Source organism: Trichoderma harzianum (assembly GCF_003025095.1).
Source record: "Trichoderma harzianum CBS 226.95 unplaced genomic scaffold M431scaffold_16, whole genome shotgun sequence".
NCBI lineage: Eukaryota > Fungi > Ascomycota > Sordariomycetes > Hypocreales > Hypocreaceae > Trichoderma > Trichoderma harzianum.
Window position 1 is genome coordinate 326,113 of NW_020209264.1, and position 20,166 is coordinate 346,278.

Genomic DNA, 20,166 nt, shown 5'->3' on the forward strand with positions numbered 1-20,166 from the left:
TACATCAGACAATCATCCGGCATAGCTAGTATGTATTCGTATTTCCGTTTGACATAACCTTGTTTGCAATCGGCTCATCGAACGAGGTGGAGATCAATCACGGCATTTGACTTGACGAGAAATATTCCGTAGGATAATAGATCCCTGGATAGGGTAGTATTGTGAGTGTACATCTGACCCGGAACTGCGATTCAATTTAGCCATAAACACCGATCGGACACCTCCCCGCATTGTTGATCGGATTGTCGATCCCCCATCCAAGCCCCTCATTCAATTGGGAATGTGCCATTGGCGGACATCGTATGAGCTTCAGACATTCCGCAAGTATAAAATGTGACGAAAAGAAGAATTGGGCTTCCAAGCTGGTCTTTGTAGAGTAGCCTAGTAAATGCAGCCAATTGATTCAATATGCTGCTCAAGCAGTGGAAGGCCGCAGCTTTGCTAGCGATTTCGGTCGCCTCTCATGTTGACGCCGGTTTTTTGAACTTTGAAGGGCTAGCCAAGCGAAGCAATGATGGAGCGGCAAATAAACCAACGAATAAAGATCAATTCATTGACTCTTTGATATCAAAGATGACAGTGAGCGATCTGGGTGAGTCTTAGATGGTGGGAAAACGATCATGGCATTGCATAATAACGATATGGTAGTCTTGCAGCTGCATCTCATGTTTGGAGATGACATTGTTGGAAAAGATTCCCATAATGAACTATACGGTAATTTCCAAACCGGCTTTCAACGGAGAGCACAGCTGATGAACCATAGAGCAAACGATGCATCTAAGTCCGACGTCTCCAATTGGCGTGATGCATGATTGGTTTGTACACTTCCATCAAAACGCGGTCGCCAAATCTTACATTGGACCAGGTATCCCATGAACAAGTCATTCTTCAACACCGTTCAAAAGCTCCAATTGGACAAATCGCACATTAAAATTCCGATGATGCTCGTTGAGGAATGTCTCCATGGGGTTGGATCGTTCAAGCAATCGTTATTTCCGCAGAATATTGCAATGGCGGCTTCATTTGACACCGACATCGTGTACCGCGTTGGACGGGCCATTGGAACCGAAGCAAGGTCAATTGGAATACACGGTTGTTTCTCACCAGTCCTCGATCTCGCCCATGATCCTCGCTGGGGGAGAGTTCAAGGTTCGTAAGCCAAGCACCAGCAACTTCTCAGCGTTGACTCACCATCATCTAGAGGGATTTGGAGAAGATAAAGTTCTCACGTCGCATATCGGAGTTGCCTACTCTTCTGGCTTATCCAAGAACAAGTCGTGGTCAGATCCTGATGCGGTCTACCCAATCATGAAGGTACGATTCACAATGACTTTATTATAACTCTCACTAAGACAAACTAGCACTTTGCTGCCCATGGCGCCGCTCAAGCTGGTCATAACACAGCTCCATTTACAGGCCTTGGAACCCGACAAATCATGGAAGATCTTCTGGTCCCTTTCAAAGCCAATTACGAGCTAGGAGGAGCCAGAGGAGCAATGATGTATGGACTGTGACTTATATATCGAGACATAGCTAATATCGCCTAGGGCATATAACGAGATCGATGGAATCCCTGCAGCGGTCCACCCGATGTTGTACCAGACTCTAGAGGACTGGAATTTTGACGGCTTTACTTTGGCAGACGATACTTGCATGAGAAACATTCTCACACAGCACAAAGTGGCAAACTCTCAAGCGGATGCAATGCAGCAATGGTTTAATGCTGGCGGCATGATTGACTTTTATGATTGGGATCTGGACTCCTACTTAACGGCAAGTTCGCACCGCTTCACCTGAGTAGACAGGTTGCTAACCATAGACAGATTACTAAAGATCTCGTAGCGAATGGAACTGTACCTCTCAAGACGCTCCAATCTCATGTTCGGAAAATCCTGGGCCTCAAATGGGACCTCGGCCTTTTTAAGAATGCCTACATTCCTGAAAACATTGATCCGCTTGCCATCGTGGCCAGCCACCAAGACGTTGCACTCGAAGCAGCACACAAGAGCATAGTACTGCTCAAGAATGACAATAGCACACTGCCACTGAACCCATCGTCAAACACCAAAATTGCACTGATTGGCCCGTTTGCCGACACGATCAATTTGGGAGATTATTCCGGCGCTCTCGGACAGTATCCTGCCAAATATGCAGACACCCTCCGCCAAGGCATGTTGGGTCATGTGAAAAAGACCAGTCACTCTAGGGTGCAAATTACATCCAGCTGGGGCACCAATAGCTGGGAATACAACAACCAATATGTGGTCCCAGGCTATCTTTTGTCATCAAATGGGAAAACTGGTGGCCTCAAGGCGACGTACTACGGTGAGACCAACTTCACCTCCCCGAAAGCAACAAGATCAGAGGTTCCGGCCCAAGACTGGGGTCTATATCCACCACCGGGGCTTTCTTCCAACAATTTTAGCGCTGTCTGGGAAGGTCAATTCGAATCGCCTACTGAACTAGACGTGAACGGATGGATTGGACTCGCGATTGGGCCAAACAGTACATCGAAACTCTATGTTGACGGCAAGTTGATTGCATCCAAGGGCTACGGCCCCTCAGGAAACGTCATTGGGACCATTGAAGGCTACGGGTGGACGCAACAGAACCACTCCATCCCACCCCAAGATGGCGTAGAGTTTACGTTCAAGAAGGGCGCCAAGCATCAAGTTCGCATTGAGTTCCAGTCATGGAACAACTACAAGAAGACGGCAAATGTCAACTCGGTCAACTCACAGCTTATTTTCTGGTGGAACTTGGTATCACCCAACGGCGACGCCCTCGACCAAGCAGTCTCAGTCGCAAAAGACAGCGATGCCATCGTCCTCGCGGTGGGAGCGGCCTGGAATAGTGACGGTGAAAGCGGTGATCGCGGAACGTTGGACCTTGCGCCTAGTCAGGATGCGCTGGCCAAGAAGATTTACGCACTTGGGAAGCCAGTGATCCTGGTGCTTGAGGGTGGAAGACCATTTGCCATACCTGATCATTACGAGCAGTCATCTGCCGTGTTGAGCACATTCTTTGGCGGACAGGCTGGAGGACAAGCGATTGCGGACGTACTCTTTGGAGCTTTCAATCCCGGAGGTCGTGTACCAATCTCCGTACCGTATTCAGTTGGGCAGATTCCAGCTTATTACAATTATAAGCCGTCTGCTCGGGCAGCGCAGTACCTCGACATACCGTCGGATCCCACATATCCATTTGGATATGGCTTATCTTACACCACCTTTTCGACTACGTCTCCCACTGCATCCGTCAAGGGTTCAAGCTCAAAGAGATCCAACGTCGATGCTCGAGCGAGTGGCCAGAGTTTCGGCGGCGGTGACTGGATCACATTCTCAGTGACTGTTCAGAACACTGGGTCCGTTTCTGGCAGCTATGTTGCCCAAATCTACTTACTAGGCCGTGTGTCAACTGTCACTCAGCCAGTCAAACAGCTTGTGGGCTTCCAACGAGTGTATCTGAATGCGGGTGAGAAGAGGACTGTGTCTATTGAGCTGGAGGTTGACAGATATTTGATGATTTTGAACCGAGCGAATAAGTGGGAGCTGGAAAAGGGATCTTATACATTTGCTCTGCTGGAGAATGGCGGTACCAACGCCGACACTAGTAAGAGTGTCACACTGCAATGCGTTGGTTAAATTGCATCTAAATTAGACAGCCAGTGTGTTATATAACTGTCTTTATATTTCCAAAAGAGCGTTGAATCATGTAAACTGGGCTGCGCTTCTGTAAAATGTGAGAATTAGCGCAGGAGAGACTCAAATGATAAGAGAAGAGTGACTATGAAACATGATACGAGATGTACCATCAATGCCCGGCTTTCGATCCCATCAGTTCTACAACTTTAGCTAATTGCTCCGGGTCTGTTGCTGTCAAACCACGGCTTTCAGGGGCATTTTATGTAGATCTTTCTACAAAAACACTACCTTGATCCTCTTTAGGCGATATCATTTCAGTTATTCGTAAGCTGAACACCTTGAAACAGCGGCAAACGGATTCTTGTCACAGGCACCGCGGAGTCCGTGGTGGACCTCTGGAGACGTTACCTTCCTAATAAGGCAATTGGCATTAACAAGTGTAAGCCCTATCCCTCCAGTAAAGATACCACTGGAAACGACAATACTGTCACTAAATTGCACGGTATTCCAGCTTCAACTCAAAAGGCTCAATGTCAGAATATGACTGCCAAGAAGATATCAATATGAGCTTCCCGACGGTGGCATCGATAATCAGAAAATATTGCATCTATAATGTCTCCCTCTTATCGAGCGTCGAGATGTAACCTTTAAGCCATTGGACAGACACAAGACAAGTGTCGCATCTACAATACGATGCAATTTTTCCGTGATCGTCAGTCGCATCTGCCATAGGGCCGATTCCCTCCGACCATTGTCTTGCCATTCCGTCCTCCAACATAGAGCAGCTCGTAGTCCAACAGCGACAAGATTATTGCGCGTTTCATTCTAACAACACGGCTGCCTTTTAGCGTCAGGTTCGCGCTTATACGAGAAAAGATCGACAACTCAAGTTGCTAAGCTTGTAGCACCCGCGCTTTAAGAATCTCCGGATCTGCATTTCCATCCTTTATTTGGCGTATCGTAGCTGTGGATTGTGAATTTGAGATGGCACCTGCCAAGTAGCGTTAATTCGTTTAGCAACAACACTGAGACCCTGAAAAGGTTGAGGACAATGGAAATTTATATAACCTCGTATACATCCCATCGACATGTTTGTTCATCATACTCCATTGGACAACATCCCTTCTAGGATTGTATATATCACATTCTTTTTGCCGCTCTTATAGGCATTCCCAAGTTGTACATACATACTTCATTCCATTCTTTGATCTTCAACTTCAACTTTCTTTACAAAATGTTTGTTCGCAACGCAGTCGCTATTACTGGCCTTTTGGCTTCCCTTTCCAACGCACTGCCCGCCAAGCGTGCTGTTGACGCTGGCAATGCTCGTTTGGTCATCTACTGGGGTGCTGAAGATGACAGCACAACTCTCAGCGACGTCTGCTCGGATGACTCTTACGGCATTGTGAACCTGGCCTTCCTTAACAGGTTCTTTGCTGCCGGTGGCTGGCCCGAAATCAGCATGAGCGGCTTGGATAACTCATCCGATGCTCAGCAGAGCGCTGGCGCGACTGGGCTCAAGGATGGCAGTGGCATTGTAGATGCTATCAAGCAGTGCCAGTCTGCCGGAAAGCTGGTTATTCTCAGCCTTGGTGGTGCCGATGCCGATGTCACTCTCCAATCGGACTCTGATGGCGAGAAGATTGCCGATACTCTTTGGAACCTGTTTGGTGGCGGTACTGAGAACGCTGAGCTTCGTCCTTTTGGCGATGTCAAGCTCGATGGCTTTGACTTGGGTATGTAATCTGAACCGATGTAATAAGGGAAGGTTAACATGACTAACATTGTTCAGACAACGAATCCGGAGACTCTACTGGCTACTTGGCCATGACACAACGCTTCAGGTCCAACTTTCAGTCGGACACCAGCAAGACTTACTACCTCACGGCAGCACCTCAGTGCCCATTCCCCGATGCTTCAGAGCCTCTTGATGTTTGCAAAGAGCTGAATTACGTCTGGGTTCAGTTTTACAACAATGGCGACTGCAACATTGCGCAGTCTGACTTCAAGAACTCTGTTCAGACATGGAGCAGCGGCATTGGCAATGCTACCCTGTTTATCGGGGCTTTGGCTAGCGGCGCTGATGGAGACCAGGGTTACGTTGATGCCGACACTTTGGTCAGCTCTCTTCAAGATGTGAAGAACATGAACCTTCCCAACTATGGTGGCGCCATGCTTTGGGAGGCTCAGTTGGCTGTGAAGAATGGAAATTTCCAAAAGCAGATTGCAGCCGGTTTGTAATTGTTATTTTGTATATATGTTATAAACAACCTACCGAGAGTATCAAACTTGTGGATACATGGATAGAGATACTGGTATATTTCTCAACAATAGCTTCTACAATGCTCATGGTAAGGTGATTCGACATCAATCTTTTCTTCCAAGAATTTGACTTTTGGCCACTTGCATCCTGGCAACTAACTATATGACAATGTAAGCAGTATTCAATAGAATCATCACATTATTCTAGGAACAATCTCTATTACAATCTTCTACTAATATCTCTATCTAGCCCGACCATTTTCTGGTACCTGGTATCACGCAAGTACACGTAGAAGCATAAAAGCTAGAGATATATCCTTAGTGTTAAATGATCAATGGTAAATAATTTATGTGTTAATACATTTACGCGCGTGTAGTAAACCTCAATGTCAAAGCATGGTTCACATTATCAGGAGACTTGCTTAATAGGCTTCGTGTATAGGTGGTCAATTATTCATTACGTTTATATCATGTACAAATAGAACGTTAATCTGGGTATCCAACCATGGAAAGGGATTTCCTATTCCATCTGTAAACTATTCTAGGACATCAGGATGGCCATGCCGAAAGTGAAGGCAGCAACAATGCCAAGGGAAACCTGGACAGAGCCTGCACCGGAAGTGCAAGTGGTGGATCGCTTGTAGCCATTGCCACCGCCAGAGTTGCTGGTGACGGTGCAAGAGGTCGTGGCAGCAGCAGCGGCAGAGGTCGTCGGGGAACTGGATGCGTCGGCCACAAGTGAGCCACCAAAGACAGAGGCAGGGTTTGAAGCGCTCTTAACGTTCTTGGCGGCACTCTGGTAAGCTGCAAGAGTATTGCCGGAACTGGGACCATTCACGACCCCGCTCATTCCCGATTTGCAGTGCGAGAATGTGTTTTGTGCGCAGTAGAAGAAGATGGGGTCGGTGGAGTTGACCTTGACTTGGAAGCTCTCGTCCTATGAAAAACTATTAGCTGAGAACCCAACGCGTACAGACACAGAAACAAGTGAATGCAGTGTATTTTCTACAAGGTAAATGTTGGGGAACACATCAATGCCCTGAAAATATGTAGGATTCAACGTACCGCCTCTCCACTGCCGGAAACAGGCATGAAGCCGGAGAAGAAGCCACCCGTCTTGGCCGGAGCACAAGGGGTGTCAAAGTCGCCCATCACAACGGAATGGTTAATGGCGTGGAAATGAAAGTCGAGGATATCTCCGACCTTTGCCGTCACACTGTCGGGGGAAAAGGCCAAAGCATTGTTTTGTCCAACATCGATTCGGATCGTGTCTGCATTGGCGTGGGAAGCCAGCGCCACGACGGCTGCAGTAGCGAGAGTTGTAGCACGCATTGTATCTTTGAAGGAGTGGAATTGAGTATATCAAACAATTCAAGACTGGAATATGCTGTCGCTTTGATTCTTTGCTCTTGGCTTAGACCGAGGATCCGGCTATAAGATGGACGCGCTGCCAACGCCCTTTTGTACCATCATCCAGCCCAGTCTTTTGATGCCGAGATTCCGAAATTCCAAATACCAAATACCATCTGATAGCAAACAAGAGGCCGCCATGCCCAATCCCATAAGCTGGGATCCAGACGCGGCACAACTCTGGGTAGGCCAAGGAACGATTTTCTTCCCGATCTGTTGACTAGCCCATCTTGCTGCTGCACATGAGCACGCGGCGAGTGGATTCAGCCTGCTCCCAGCAACTCCACGACAAGCGTCCCAGAGGAGCCCAGAGGAGCAGTAGCCGGTGGGGATTCTTCTCCCGAGCGAATGGCTCCCACGCTGGCACGTTTTTGATGCTATATTAAGCAGCCTGCTAGGCCGCATCGGGCTGGGGGCCGGGGTTGGCTGGCCTCCTGTGGCTTTAAATCCTCGCGAAAAACTTCCAGCCCGGCCTTGTCCGCCCGCTCGGTCGGGAGCAAGAGATGGGCCGGCTTTTGCTTTGTTGGGCGAGGGCCTGCGGGGGGGCAAGGAGGACTTGGCTGGTTTACATGTATATTGCTTCGCGAAAGACGGGAATGAAGTGAGAAATAGACGGGCTTTGAAAACAATATAGTGAGATATTTTCCTGCTAGTTCCGCCTATGTAATCCGCTAGAATGGCTAACAGCTCCATCTACATGGATCTGGTATGACACTCTGCGGGCAAGATCTCAACGCCCTTTCATTTGTCTTATAAAACCCGATTGCTGAATGGGGGCTTTTACATCATTTGACCGGCGGTGTGAAGCCCGCTGGCGAGTCAGGTTCGCCTACAAATTTCACTGCTGACGCAGGCATTCGCGGTATTACTTTCAATACTTACAACGTGACGAGTATAGACTAGCTGAAACAGCATCTGCATATGAATACAGGAAAGCGGTGGTGTCATCTCCATTGTCACCATAGAGGCTAGGAGGAACTACGTAGATCGTGCATCGGCAAATGTAACGGCGTCGATTTGGCTACCGTGGTTGGGACGCGTTAGATGCTGCACATTTCTCATGGTGGATGCGGAGTAATACGAATGCGAGACGGCCGTCGTTCTACATAGGAGGTATCGTATCTCGCTCGGATATGTAAGCCGCATATATATGAGGCATGCCATGAAACTACCCATGTAGATGGGCAAGCTTGTAGCTGGGACATTTCTGTGTAGTTTGATTGGCTTCTGATATTTGAGCCAACAGGAGTGCTCTGTTTATGAAGCATTTGCCCGCCCATCCTGATCACTCTAATACAATGATGGTTTGAAAAGAATAGAAAGATATTACAGAGATAATCATGACGACAGTGACTCTATACTAAGGTTTCGTCTTGTTGTTGCTAGATATATGTTACCGCCAGAGTTGTCTTCTCCAAGAAACCTTTTACTTTTCCAAACGGACTCCAGTATCAGGTACAACTCAGAAGTAGCTATAAATAGAGAATCACTTCCCATTGGTCTACTATTATAAATTATGCCATGTTCCATCAGCCCGTTCTCCATCCGATTTCGGGTAATTGTGCATGCGTTATTGAGTGGGGGCTAGTAGAGGTTTTTGTTAAGGCGCCCCTTATTATCTCCTATTGGATCATCTGTTTATTATTTCCTTGCTAGCTGGCGTTGTTACAACGCAATCGGTAGGTATAGAAAGACTCAAGTCCAAGACAGGTGCCGGTAACATGCTCAGTAGAGAACAAGGAAAGGTAACTGTAATACAGTTCAAGATTGATACTATTCTAAATTCTATATCGATAGCGCCCGTAACTCTAATTCCACTGGTCTAAAACCACAACTCCTCCTGCCTACAGGCGTTGATGCTATGTCCGCTAGGCAGGTATGCTTTTATACAATGATTTATTTAAAGGGGTTGGTCTCGGCACCGGCAAGGGCAGTCTTGTACAGGTTATTGTCAAGAATCTCCTGCTTACGAGCAAGGAGCTCATCAACATCCCAGTTGACCCAGACGAAGCGTCCGCCCAAGAAGCTAGCCTCGTCGGAAGCCAACCAAGCAGTGAAGTCACCAGTGAGAGAAGCCTCGGTGACGGTCAGAGACTCAATGACACCAGCTTTGTGGCCCATGTCGGTAGCAACCGCACCGGGATGGACGGAGATGAAGCGGGCGACATCCTTGGGGACATCGACAGCGACCAGCTCCATCAGGCGGGCAAGAGCAGCCTTAGTTGAACCGTAAGATGTGAGACCGGGGAGATCAAACTCATATGCGGCAATGGTGTTGAGAGTAATGACAACTCCGGGGGTGCTAGCACCCTTGGCAGCACGGTGCTTGAGGTAGTTCTGGGTGACATTGACAGTGCCGAAGACGTTGATGGTATAGCCGGACCACCACTCGTCAAGATCGGCTTCTTGAAATGGCCCAGGTTGAGCCATAAACCCCGCGTTATTCACAAGATAGTCAATAGGGGTATCGACGCTGGCGAAAAGTCTCGTGATGTCGTCTCTGGAAGAGATGTCGGCGCCAAAGGGGGTGAACTTGGTCTTGGGGAACTTTTCGGCGAGCTTAGCAGCGGTGGCCTGAACACGGGCCTCGTTACGACCGACAATGATGACATTGGCAGCGTTGCGAGCAGCAAAAGACTCGGACATGTTGATGCCCATGCCGTGGCCACCACCAGTGATGAGGACAGTCTTGCCGCTGAAGTCGACGCGCTCGAGAGCGGCAGTCAGACCAGCGTAGCGAATAACGTGTTCCTTCATTGTGATTATTGGTTGTAAGGTTATGTAAAGAAAAGTAAGAATGAGATGTTGTTTAGTTAATGTGTTGTGTGATGAGAAGGCTGATGTCAATGACAACGATTGTCTTTGGTCTTATATCTCCAGGTCTTGCAACCAACTTGAGCCACTTGACTCTCGTCTCAACGACATCACATCATCCCTTTTGTCCATTACAAAGCCTCGCAAAACAAAGCTACGGAACACGAAAGACGCTTGGTAATGCCATGGCCCTCCCAGTCGTATAGATCGTAAACGCAAGCCATTGATGTGTTGTTATCGCAGAGATTAAAGTCAAGTTCTGGCGAAAAGGCGCATTAGTATATTAGTCAAGGGCTAAGAATGAGGGAAAGTTTTGGCGACGCTTGGCGGAGATAGGCGAAACCAACTGTGTGAACAAGATACGTCACAGCAAATCGAAACTGGCAAACGATTGTTCACGGAAGATGCATCTGTGAAAAAAAGAGAGGCTCAAGTACAAGTTTCGAGGGCCAGTTGCACGGATGATTATGTTGATGTAGAGAAATGAGTTGATGCGTGTAGGTGAAGCTCGTTATTAGACTGTAAGCACGATCTCGACCTGAAACTTTTTGCGGCTTGGCCCGAATCTAGCGGGGCCAATTCAACTTCCAGTGCTGAAGAGGCCCCTAAGAGTGAGCCAAACGGGCAATTGGTGTCTGGCAGCTGCATTTCGGGTGCTGAAGTGGAGGGGGGTTTTAGGGGTCTAGGGGTCTGTAGGGGTTCTGGTGCATGCGGCTACAGCGATCCATCGCTCTTCGGCAACCTTCGTGCAACTTCTATCGAAGCATCCATAATTGAACCCATATTTTCTATTCCACAAGATTGCTAGCTAGTGGATTGGGGTATTTTACTGCATCTCTGAAATGAAGCCCGTGGGTGGAGCGCTGGCTGATGCGATTGATAAAGTCTTGGACCGGTGTTACATTCTTGTTCAATCACCCTTCTGCAGGACGTATTCATACCCAGCAGCCCTGAGACTGCAGATGGAGTTTCATTGATCCTACTGGCTAAAATTATCATTCTTGTGTGCATCTGCCATCGAAACGTCCTTCTGATAAAGAAAGTGAGAATGCTGAATAATACTTTTGTTAAGAATGTTACGGCGTTTGACCTGATTCACAGCTTCGATGTTCCAATGTTCCTAGACGATAAATGGACTGGACCCTTGATGCATGTGCTTATGACGTAGATAGGGACAAGGGCGGAAAAGCGGAAAAGCGGAAAAAGTGGAAGCCTCCCAACACGTGATGACGCGAGTCTCACTCATGTATCTTTGTACAGCTACCCGTGATCCAACCTGTTAACAGGTGTTTGATATTGGCATTGTGTGAATCTGTCTTCAGTCTCGGCGAATATACAAACCAGTCCATTGAGACATGGGAAGAGAGCCAACCAGCGCCAGTTGCCATACATGTCGTCGTCGCCGGATCAAGTGCGACAAGGAGAAGCCGTCGTGCGGTCAGTGCCAAAAGTCTCAGCATGAGTGCTTGGGATATGAGAGGATCCTCCGAATCCAAAGCCATGGAGTCGGATCGAGCAAACAACCTGGCCGTTCAAGCTTGGTCAAAATAGGCCAATCGGGGTCCTATCCCACCAAGGAAGAGCCAATCCAAAATGACGACAATACTCAACTTCATGGCCATGATCGAGGCGGGAGATGCAGACAGAAGAGCCCCCAGAAGCGGCAGATCACCGACAACGCTTCACCAACAGCTGCAACACCACAATCACAGAATCTCCATACTCACCTACCGCAACCCCTGATCAGCCAGAATATTCAACTAAGCCTGGACCCATTCATCGACAACATCGCCTTCTCCTACTTTTTCGATGCCTACAGCTGGATCAATATTCACAGCATCTTCCTTCAGGATACCCCGATGCGCCAGCATCTCACTGAGCAGAGAGACGAGCTGGGCTATGATAGCCTTCGTGCGCTGGCATATGGAATCTTTGGTCGGGATCACCAAGTCCAAAGCCTGCAACGAAAAGGCGAGCGGATCTACGGCGCAGCTCTCCAGAAGTTGCAAGCAAAGCTCATCACAGCATCCAAACCGGAGTTGGCAGCTCTCATTAAGCCCATATCCGTCATGGGATCGTATGCGGTGAGTTCGGGTGACATCTCCCACATATCCACATATGGGGACTCTGTCATATATGCCGGGGCATAAATGACAATTTGCAAACGCTAATCATGCATTTGCACAGATTGCCGTCGATTCCGATCTCCGCTTTATTCACCATCAAGGGCTGGCTCGTATTCTAGAACATTGCGGGCCGGAATACTTCCAAGACCCTTCGATTCTACCCGTATTCGAGTCTTGTAGATTCACAATGGTGAGCTTCCACGACAATCCAAACTCCCGATACTTGCACCCAACGCCATACTGATCAATTTTCACAGCTTGCCAATGCGCTGGTTCAAAGGCAGGGCACGTTTCTCGATCAGGAGCGGTGGAGGACAGTACCATGGTCCATGTGTCCCGAGACAAAGACTGCCACAAATAAGCTTCTCGACATAATCTCCAGTCTTCCCGCCCTCTTCCAAAAGACTGACAAAGTTCTCAATGAGCGCTCTCAATGGGTCGCGGGTCATTCGGGCATCATTCGCGAGGAAACTTCAAGCACAGTTTCGGATCTGCAAGCGCAGCTAGAGTCCATGCTCTTGGATCTAATTGCGTGGCGCTATCACTGGTCCCTGGATAACTTCCCAACGGCGCAGAATATCCTCGATTGGGCATTGTTTCGAGTCAGCGACGAATCATATCGCCCTGGCATCTCCCAAGTTCAAGGCCCAGACGTGTATGGGTTGAACCTCGGCACGATCATTGGCCTAGACATTCCTTTCGGGTTAACCAACGATGCTCACAAACATCTTGATGCGAATTCCAATACTTTTGCTTTGATGCAAGAGGCTGCCCTATACATAACGGCCCTGATTACCATCGAACGACTGCAGAAAAACCTCGCCGGCGCCGCTCGTGCCACAGACGCGATTGACTTTTATAACGCGCCCTTTTTCTCTACATGCCGATGCTACTTTGACAATCCCGGGCCATCGAGACTTTGTCAAATATTTCCGGAGCCAAGCGACAACATCAGCACCGCTGCGTCGTGGAACATTAATTCTGCAAGAATAGCCGAGTCTCCCATCAGATCATTAAGCGGCGACAGCATTGGAGCTTCTACCAAGCCGACAGCTCATTCACCCCACCAAGACTCCATCTTGGACGCCACAGGAACGATGCTTCTACCTGGAGATGGCCGCTTCTCTGCACAGCTGCGCATCTTGAATTGGCTGATTAAACATCTGCCAGAAAGTCGAGCCCATGTTTTAGGCACGCTCGCCGCAATGGGGCTGAGTCACTGCGTCCACGACGTGCGCCCATCGGAGGGGAATGAGTATATTGCCGACACCGTCCGTGAGACCATGATGAAGTCGAGATTTGGAGATGCGGCGGAAGTCTTGCTGAAGAGATACCGGTGAGCTCCTCAAGCTGGCTGCACCTGAGACGGGCAGGAATGCGACTCTCAACGGATGGTGATGCCGAGTCTTGAACTTTTACAACTATCACGACGCCAGCGGACCAAGTTGCCATGAGACCAAAACCTTCTGTCAATGTGGCACAGTCTTTTACTTTTTTTTTTCCCGCATAAACATGGCAAAACATGCCTCGCATACTGTCTAATCACACCTGCCTTGAACTTTACGGATTTCTATCGTTGTAATTCCACAACGATCCATCAAATTGACTTTCCCGTTGCCTATATAACAACTGGATCTCTCCGCCTTCATCCACGCCCGTGGATTCTCCCCGACAATATTAAACGCGTTAGATGGATCGACATCTAAAGCTACTACGACCTTTTCACGCGCCAAGATGACACATGCACATATTCGCCATCACCGTTTGCTTGGGTGGGGTCTCGATCAAGATGATGTACAATCTGACGATGAAGAGTTTGAAGAGCTCCGTAAGTCTCTCTAATCGCCTCTAATAAGAATATTCTAACTGTTTGATCAGCCATCATGAGGGGAATGCAGCCTGTTGGTACGTCATTTCATAACATGGCATGGAAGACGGTGTTTACCGACCAATCGTATTTTCGCGTCTAACCATGCTGCTAGGGAGCCGCTTCTATGAAGGTGCAAATGTCTACAGGTTCTTTGACGCGTCAGGTAATACCCGCTGCTGGTGCCGATTAGTAGAAGACCGGTGGAGCCCTCGACTCACTGTGGATGAGGCAGAGAGAGCCGTCCGCGAATTGATAAGACAAGGCTTGATGGAGGATAGCCAGGATTTATTCATGTGGTGGGCGACTACAAACGCTCAACGTGAGATGAATCAACGTCGGGAGAATCAGCGTCAGGAGAATCAGCGTTAGGAGAATCAGCGTTAGGAGAATCAGCGTTGGGAGAATCAGCGTCAGGAGAATCAGCGTCAGGAGAATCAGCGTCAGGAGAATCAGCGTCAGGAGAATCAACAGGGATGATTCCTCTATTCTTTTGGAAGGATTCTTCATCACTATTATTTCGATGGACATACTTGAGTTACTAGTCTCATAGTTCAAACGTTGAAGATATTGTGTTTATGAGATGACGGTGGATTGCGAGTAATGGATCGGATGCAACCCACAATGGAATGGGGCTTTTGCCCTGGAGCTACGGAAACTTGGATAAGCCAATGTAGGGATGGCTTTCGGAGCTTATTCCAGCCATGCTGTGAGCACTCCGTATTATCTTTGTGACAACCATCTGGAACATGAAAGAGAGCTAACAGTTCTGGTGTATTTGCTCTTTTGGATGCAAGATTTGACAAACGGAAGCAAAAGTAGAAGCCATTTTGTAAAAGAGGTGGCCAGAAAGCTGCTACTGGTCTCTGACCTTTTGGGTATCTATGTAGATAGGCAAATATAAACTTTCATGCGGCACATTATGCTCATATCAGAGGTACTGAGTAATGTCCATCTCTACAGGTAGCTAGGTACAAGTATGAGAGTATTAGAGACCTATAGGTACCCAGTAGGTACTAATATACGTAATACGTCTGTGGGCATATTTTATAGTTCAAAGCAATGTTGAAAAGGGGGACTATGCACATCAAGATGCTTCGGGTACTATCTTGTTACCCTCTCAAGCGGAGGACAGAAAAACTGAGGCTGGGAAAGATTTTAAACACCCACGAGTTAAACTATACGCTTATAAAAGAAGTAGCTGCTATATCTACATTTCCTAGGTAATAACTACTAGTATATTGTGACGAACCGGGTCCTATAGGTCAGTATAGGTTAGCTGTTTCCAAGGGACAAACCTCAGAATGGTTCTAGGGTTTATGTTGGCGGAGCGGTCAGGTCGGTAGACGGGCAATCTTGTCACTAGCTGTAGATGAAGTGTCTGAATGTTCAATCTGATTGCTATGGTGATAACAACTGGCTATCTAAGTATTCTAATGAGTGACATGAAGTGAACTTATATATCCAGTCGTGTATTCTGGATCGTATGGGAAAGCTGGCTTTCCTAGCTTTCCTGCAATGGATTATTTGGAAAGCTGGCTTTCCTAGCTTTCCTGTCGTGGAACATCAACAATCCTAATTGGTTTGTCGGTCCATAGTTAATCCGGTTCCGGCCAACCTGTTGGCCCGTTGTCGCGACCTTAAGAGCTGGGTCGTGACATATATTTATATTTCCCTATTATATTTATATTTCCCTATTATATTTATATTTCCCTATTATATTTATATTTCCCTATTATATCTATATTTTTCTAGTAACTACTATTATATTTATATAATCAAGCTCGGGTACTGGCTGAATAGGCGTTCTACGGGTTAGCTAAATGCTTATATTACATACACGTATTCATTTTGCGGTCTTGCCTTTTCTGATCTTCGCTTGCCTGTCTACGTAGCATCATGTTTCTGACGTGCAGTAATATTTCTGCACAAAATTGTTCATAGAATTGTCATCAACTCATGAGAGTTGACTTGTATATATCTGCCGTCAGACTGATCGCCAAGGAAGATACTTGGCTGGCTATTATGACTTTAAATTATACTAGTTGCTAGTACTTTATGCCATGAGATGACGAGTAATCAAGATGCGCGCTGCAAAACGCTCTCTTCCCAGTCTCAGTAACCCAACCAAATATCACGTTGCAGCATCTTGTACTCTGTGGCACGTTACTCCTCAGTCAAAGATGCCCATTCCCGACTAACTCGCAAAGCACTCAGTAGCTTTTCGTAGGAACTGTTGGAGTAGCCACTGGTATCAATCTACAACTAGTTAGCCGCAAAACAAAAGAATAGTTTACATGTAGCCATCTCGGAAGCTTACTTACCGTGATGAGCTTTCCGGCCTGCTCGTAGTAAGCAAGTAGAGAGGGGTTCAATTCTTGAAACTCGGCATATCTCTTTCTGAAAGTCTCGGCATTATCTCCTTCGCGGCCTTGCTTTCTCTGGAGCACTCGAGCTTCGGCGCTTTCTTTGGGGCAGTCGAAGAACAGAACTACGGTAGGATGTTGAAACTGGCACAATGTTAGAAACGTAGCCAATCGCCTCACGAGTTTGAATCTGCAAGACGTACTTGTTGTTCGAATTCCTTTGCTTGGTCGAGGTGTCGAGGAAAACCATCCATGATGGTAACGCCGCCTGAATCAACGTGTGGCTTCAGGATGGGGAAGAGCATCTCTGTAGTCAAGAGCTCTCCGCGTCGAACATACTCGACAACTGTGTCATCTGCATTTGGCGATACCACAATTTGTCGTAAGAGATCTCCTATGGACAGATGCCTGAATCCATACTTGCGGGCGAGCTTTTTGGTGAGCGTTCCCTTTCCTGCTCCAGGAGCACCTAATGGAGACGCGTTAGCTTGCACAGACAGTTGTATATCGATTTGACTTACCAAGCACAAAAACTACTTTTCCCTTGACAGAATCCATGATGATCTTGTAGAGGTTGAAGTCGAAGCACACCGCTATCTGGGATCGATGCTCCGTTTGTGTATGAGGGGAAAGAAGTGGTGTTACAATAGGGCACGGGTAGCCGTTGCTCTCTTTAAAAGCGGGTAGAAAATTCGTTTGTTATGCCAATTTTTCTCTTCCCTTTTACACTTTATTCACCTTAGGCCAACTGTAAGAAGTCCAAATTGTCTAGTCAACCAAATCTAACGCCTTCAACATGGATCTCTCCATCTACATTCTAATTATCATCGTTACCGCCATATTCTTTATTGTCAAATGGCACGTTCGCTCTGGACAGGCTCCAGTGTCTGTCAATTATCATTTCACACGCAAGTGTAACAAAGATTGCCTTTTTTGTTTCCACACGGCAACCACTTCTCATATTGAAAAGCCAGAGAATGCCAAGAGGGGATTAACCCTCCTCAAGCAAGCTGGGATGAAGAAGATCAACTTCGCTGGCGGAGAACCATTCCTCTACCCAAAGTTTCTGGGAGAGATGATAGATTTCTGCAAAGACGCTCTTCAACTCGAATCTGTCTCTATTGTTACCAATGGAAGCTTGGTCAAGGAACCATTTCTTGAGAAACATGGTCGCAATATCGACATTCTGGCCGTTAGCTGCGATTCGTTCGACGAAGCTACAAACATGAAAATTGGACGAGGATCCGGCAACAACGTTCGCAAGTTGTACGAGATTGCTTCTTGGTGCCAAAAATATAACATCAAGTTCAAGCTCAACACAGTTGTGAACAGGTTCAACCATTTGGAAGACATGAACGAGCACCTCAATGTGCTTCAGCCATTTCGATGGAAATGCTTCCAAGTGCTCATTGTGGCTGGAGAAAATGATTCCGACAAGACCCTTCGCAACGCTCACAATCTCACCATTTCCGACGACGAATTTGATCGCTTTTGTGAACGGCATGCCAACCAAGCCTCTCTCGTCCCGGAGCCCAATCGACTGATGGCGAAATCCTACCTCATACTTGATGAATACATGCGGTTCTTGGATAGAAATGGCCAACAGCCGTCAAAGTCCATCTTGGAAGTTGGTGTGCAGCAAGCTTTGCAAGCCGTGTTTTGGGATGAAGAGGCATTTGTTGAACGCGGAGGGGTCTACGATTGGAACAAGTCATCCTGTTCCTCGGACAACAAAGAGCTAGACTGGTGAAGGAGTCAGTTCTATAAGAATTGTAATTGATCGGCTCTAAATTTTGGATATAATGCTTATACCTTTGCCATGTTGGGGGTTCTATAGATGATATGGATGATGTAGTTGGTTACTTGACAATTGATCATCTACATATTCTTTCTGTCGCAGCCATAGAGCAATTGAGACGTCCAGCAACATCCCTCTTTCTTATGCTTAAATCTTCCCAATAAACAACTTCTGTCCACTCATGGAGCTTTTGTTTGCTCCTCCACATATCGGCGATCCCATACCCCGAATCCTCAGGGTGAATATCGCCACTGAGGAGCTTCTATCCTTCAAACCGCTGCTACCCGCAACTTCTGGAGATATGGTATTCAATAGTGATGATCGTCTTTGATCTTGGTAAGATTCAGCGCAGTAATTCCTCCACAGGACATGGATACATGTTATCTTCGTGTATGCAAGTTGCCGAAAAGGTTGTAACTAACATGGGTACGGAAATGCTTACTATTGGCTTCGCTACAAATGGCATGGCGATAGTGGCTACTCGCTACAGTAACCTACATGTATCTAGCCGCGTAGTTTTCTGGGTGGCCTACAATGTGCTGCAATGGGTGGCCTACAACAAGTGACAAGTGGGCATCATTCGGCCTACGATAATGAGTAGGCTGTAGACATGCGTGTTTGCTAGAAGGCGGCAACTAAGGTTAGCCGCAATGGTATGTCATAGGCTCAAGCAACAATGGCTTGCACATAGTTGTGTCGCACAAGTCAAAAAAAAAATCCCATCTTCCTCTTCCCCGTGATTCGGCACCTTTCCATCTCTCATACAGAGTCTCTCTGCTGACGCTCAAAATATGCCGTCAATTTGCCCTTTGGCTGGCCTGCGGAAAACGCCCATGCATACATCTTCATAAAGGCAGCTACCCTCTCATCCATCACCTTCATTTCATCTTGTTTTTGCTGCTCAGTCGATTCCCCCGGTAAGGACTTTTGCAGCTCGACCTCCCCAACTTGGTGGCCAAAGTCCATGGTATCAAGCACAATATGGAACTCGTCGTCGGCTATCCACGATTCACGCGTAGTGCAAAAGGCCGCAATGGGATCAAGACCAAAGTTTTGTGCCGCAGTATCGTCGATGGCAGTGGTGCGTTTGATGTACGCCGAGATGTCGTCGACATTGTTGAGCTCTTCGAATCTCGAATTTGTGAAGGATCCGCCCTTTTTTATTTTGGCTTCCCACTGCCCGTCTCTTTTCCGGATCCAGGCTCCAGCCAACGAGAGGAGATTCGATTTGTCGTAGTAAGAGTCGCGTATTGTTTGGATTGGAAGCTTCTGTAGGCTTTTGAAATGAGGAATGCCGCCGCATCGGGTCAGTTTGGGGACTGCAAACGAGCGAAATTTCCTCTCCACCTCCAGAACGCAAGTTGGGGGGAATCGTCGAAATGCCATGGATGAGTGGCGAGAGGTTATCTCTGAAAAGAAATACGGTGAGTTATTAGCAGGTAATTCTTGCATGAATTACGCCTGGGAAACCTCCATGCTTACCTTTGTTCAGTGTGAGCTCTTGAGTTGGAGAACGGAGCAACAGCTGCCAGACAAACGAAGAGGTCGAGTTTCACAACGCCAACGCAACGAACGGATATTGTGGCCCGTGCGTAGGCGAAAATGAACGGACATTGAACCTTGAGAGCAGCATCCAGAGACTGAGAGATTTCGGCTTGAAAGCTGAAGAAGTCGAGCTAGAAACTTCGTCTCGAGTAAAATCGTTGTATGTACGCTGAGGTATGCCATGTTTCCAACACTCTCTGGCAGTTTAAATGAGTTAATTGCCTACTCAGATGAACTAAATCAAAGTTGTCCGGCACTGTCAAAACTACTTTGCGTATGGGTTGTGGACAGCTTCATCTCAGTCGGCGTGAAACAACTTCAACCCAACAGTGCC

General features: G+C 47.4%; 8 protein-coding genes across 8 annotated transcripts; 4 read left to right on the plus strand and 4 right to left on the minus strand.

The window, feature by feature from the left end:
* Nucleotides 1–408: 408 nt before the first annotated feature.
* Nucleotides 409–3,644, plus strand: M431DRAFT_125453 (glycoside hydrolase family 3 protein; the record flags this gene model as incomplete). Its single annotated transcript, XM_024912246.1, has 8 exons — nucleotides 409–592; nucleotides 649–714; nucleotides 764–815; nucleotides 866–1,149; nucleotides 1,202–1,314; nucleotides 1,362–1,501; nucleotides 1,548–1,777; nucleotides 1,834–3,644. The coding sequence occupies 8 exons, from the start codon at nucleotides 409–411 to the stop codon at nucleotides 3,642–3,644; spliced, it is 2,880 nt and encodes a 959-aa protein (XP_024769488.1).
* Nucleotides 3,645–4,878: 1,234 nt separating this feature from the next.
* On the plus strand, nucleotides 4,879–5,885 carry M431DRAFT_9664 (glycoside hydrolase family 18 protein; the record flags this gene model as incomplete). The annotated part of the gene is made up of 2 exons (XM_024924845.1): nucleotides 4,879–5,380; nucleotides 5,437–5,885. The coding sequence occupies 2 exons, from the start codon at nucleotides 4,879–4,881 to the stop codon at nucleotides 5,883–5,885; spliced, it is 951 nt and encodes a 316-aa protein (XP_024769489.1).
* A 562-nt stretch (nucleotides 5,886–6,447) lies between these two features.
* M431DRAFT_499830 (hypothetical protein) lies at nucleotides 6,448–7,238 on the minus strand (the record flags this gene model as incomplete). Its single annotated transcript, XM_024917840.1, has 2 exons — nucleotides 6,448–6,843; nucleotides 6,972–7,238. 2 exons carry the CDS (start codon nucleotides 7,236–7,238, stop codon nucleotides 6,448–6,450), a joined length of 663 nt encoding a protein of 220 aa, XP_024769490.1.
* A 1,974-nt stretch (nucleotides 7,239–9,212) lies between these two features.
* On the minus strand, nucleotides 9,213–10,073 carry M431DRAFT_9666 (hypothetical protein; the record flags this gene model as incomplete). Its single annotated transcript, XM_024924847.1, has 1 exon — nucleotides 9,213–10,073. One exon carries the CDS (start codon nucleotides 10,071–10,073, stop codon nucleotides 9,213–9,215), a length of 861 nt encoding a protein of 286 aa, XP_024769491.1.
* Nucleotides 10,074–11,485: 1,412 nt separating this feature from the next.
* M431DRAFT_499832 (hypothetical protein) lies at nucleotides 11,486–13,596 on the plus strand (the record flags this gene model as incomplete). The annotated part of the gene is made up of 3 exons (XM_024917841.1): nucleotides 11,486–12,214; nucleotides 12,318–12,446; nucleotides 12,514–13,596. 3 exons carry the CDS (start codon nucleotides 11,486–11,488, stop codon nucleotides 13,594–13,596), a joined length of 1,941 nt encoding a protein of 646 aa, XP_024769492.1.
* Nucleotides 13,597–16,257: 2,661 nt separating this feature from the next.
* On the minus strand, nucleotides 16,258–17,047 carry M431DRAFT_499834 (hypothetical protein; the record flags this gene model as incomplete). The annotated part of the gene is made up of 4 exons (XM_024917842.1): nucleotides 16,258–16,277; nucleotides 16,444–16,633; nucleotides 16,693–16,958; nucleotides 17,011–17,047. The coding sequence occupies 4 exons, from the start codon at nucleotides 17,045–17,047 to the stop codon at nucleotides 16,258–16,260; spliced, it is 513 nt and encodes a 170-aa protein (XP_024769493.1).
* Nucleotides 17,048–17,285: 238 nt separating this feature from the next.
* On the plus strand, nucleotides 17,286–18,239 carry M431DRAFT_486363 (hypothetical protein; the record flags this gene model as incomplete). Its single annotated transcript, XM_024916378.1, has 1 exon — nucleotides 17,286–18,239. One exon carries the CDS (start codon nucleotides 17,286–17,288, stop codon nucleotides 18,237–18,239), a length of 954 nt encoding a protein of 317 aa, XP_024769494.1.
* A 782-nt stretch (nucleotides 18,240–19,021) lies between these two features.
* On the minus strand, nucleotides 19,022–19,994 carry M431DRAFT_512585 (hypothetical protein). The gene is made up of 2 exons (XM_024919867.1): nucleotides 19,770–19,994; nucleotides 19,022–19,696 (listed from the first exon to the last, which is right to left on the minus strand). The coding sequence occupies exon 2, from the start codon at nucleotides 19,671–19,673 to the stop codon at nucleotides 19,047–19,049; it is 627 nt and encodes a 208-aa protein (XP_024769495.1). The 5' UTR covers nucleotides 19,674–19,696; nucleotides 19,770–19,994; the 3' UTR covers nucleotides 19,022–19,046.
* Between the last annotated feature and the right edge of the window lie 172 nt (nucleotides 19,995–20,166).

Bases quoted from the DNA above. Each gene is read 5' to 3' on its own strand.
- M431DRAFT_512585 (XM_024919867.1), bottom strand. From the start codon at position 19,673: ATGGCATTTCGACGATTCCCCCCAACTTGCGTTCTGGAGGTGGAGAGG.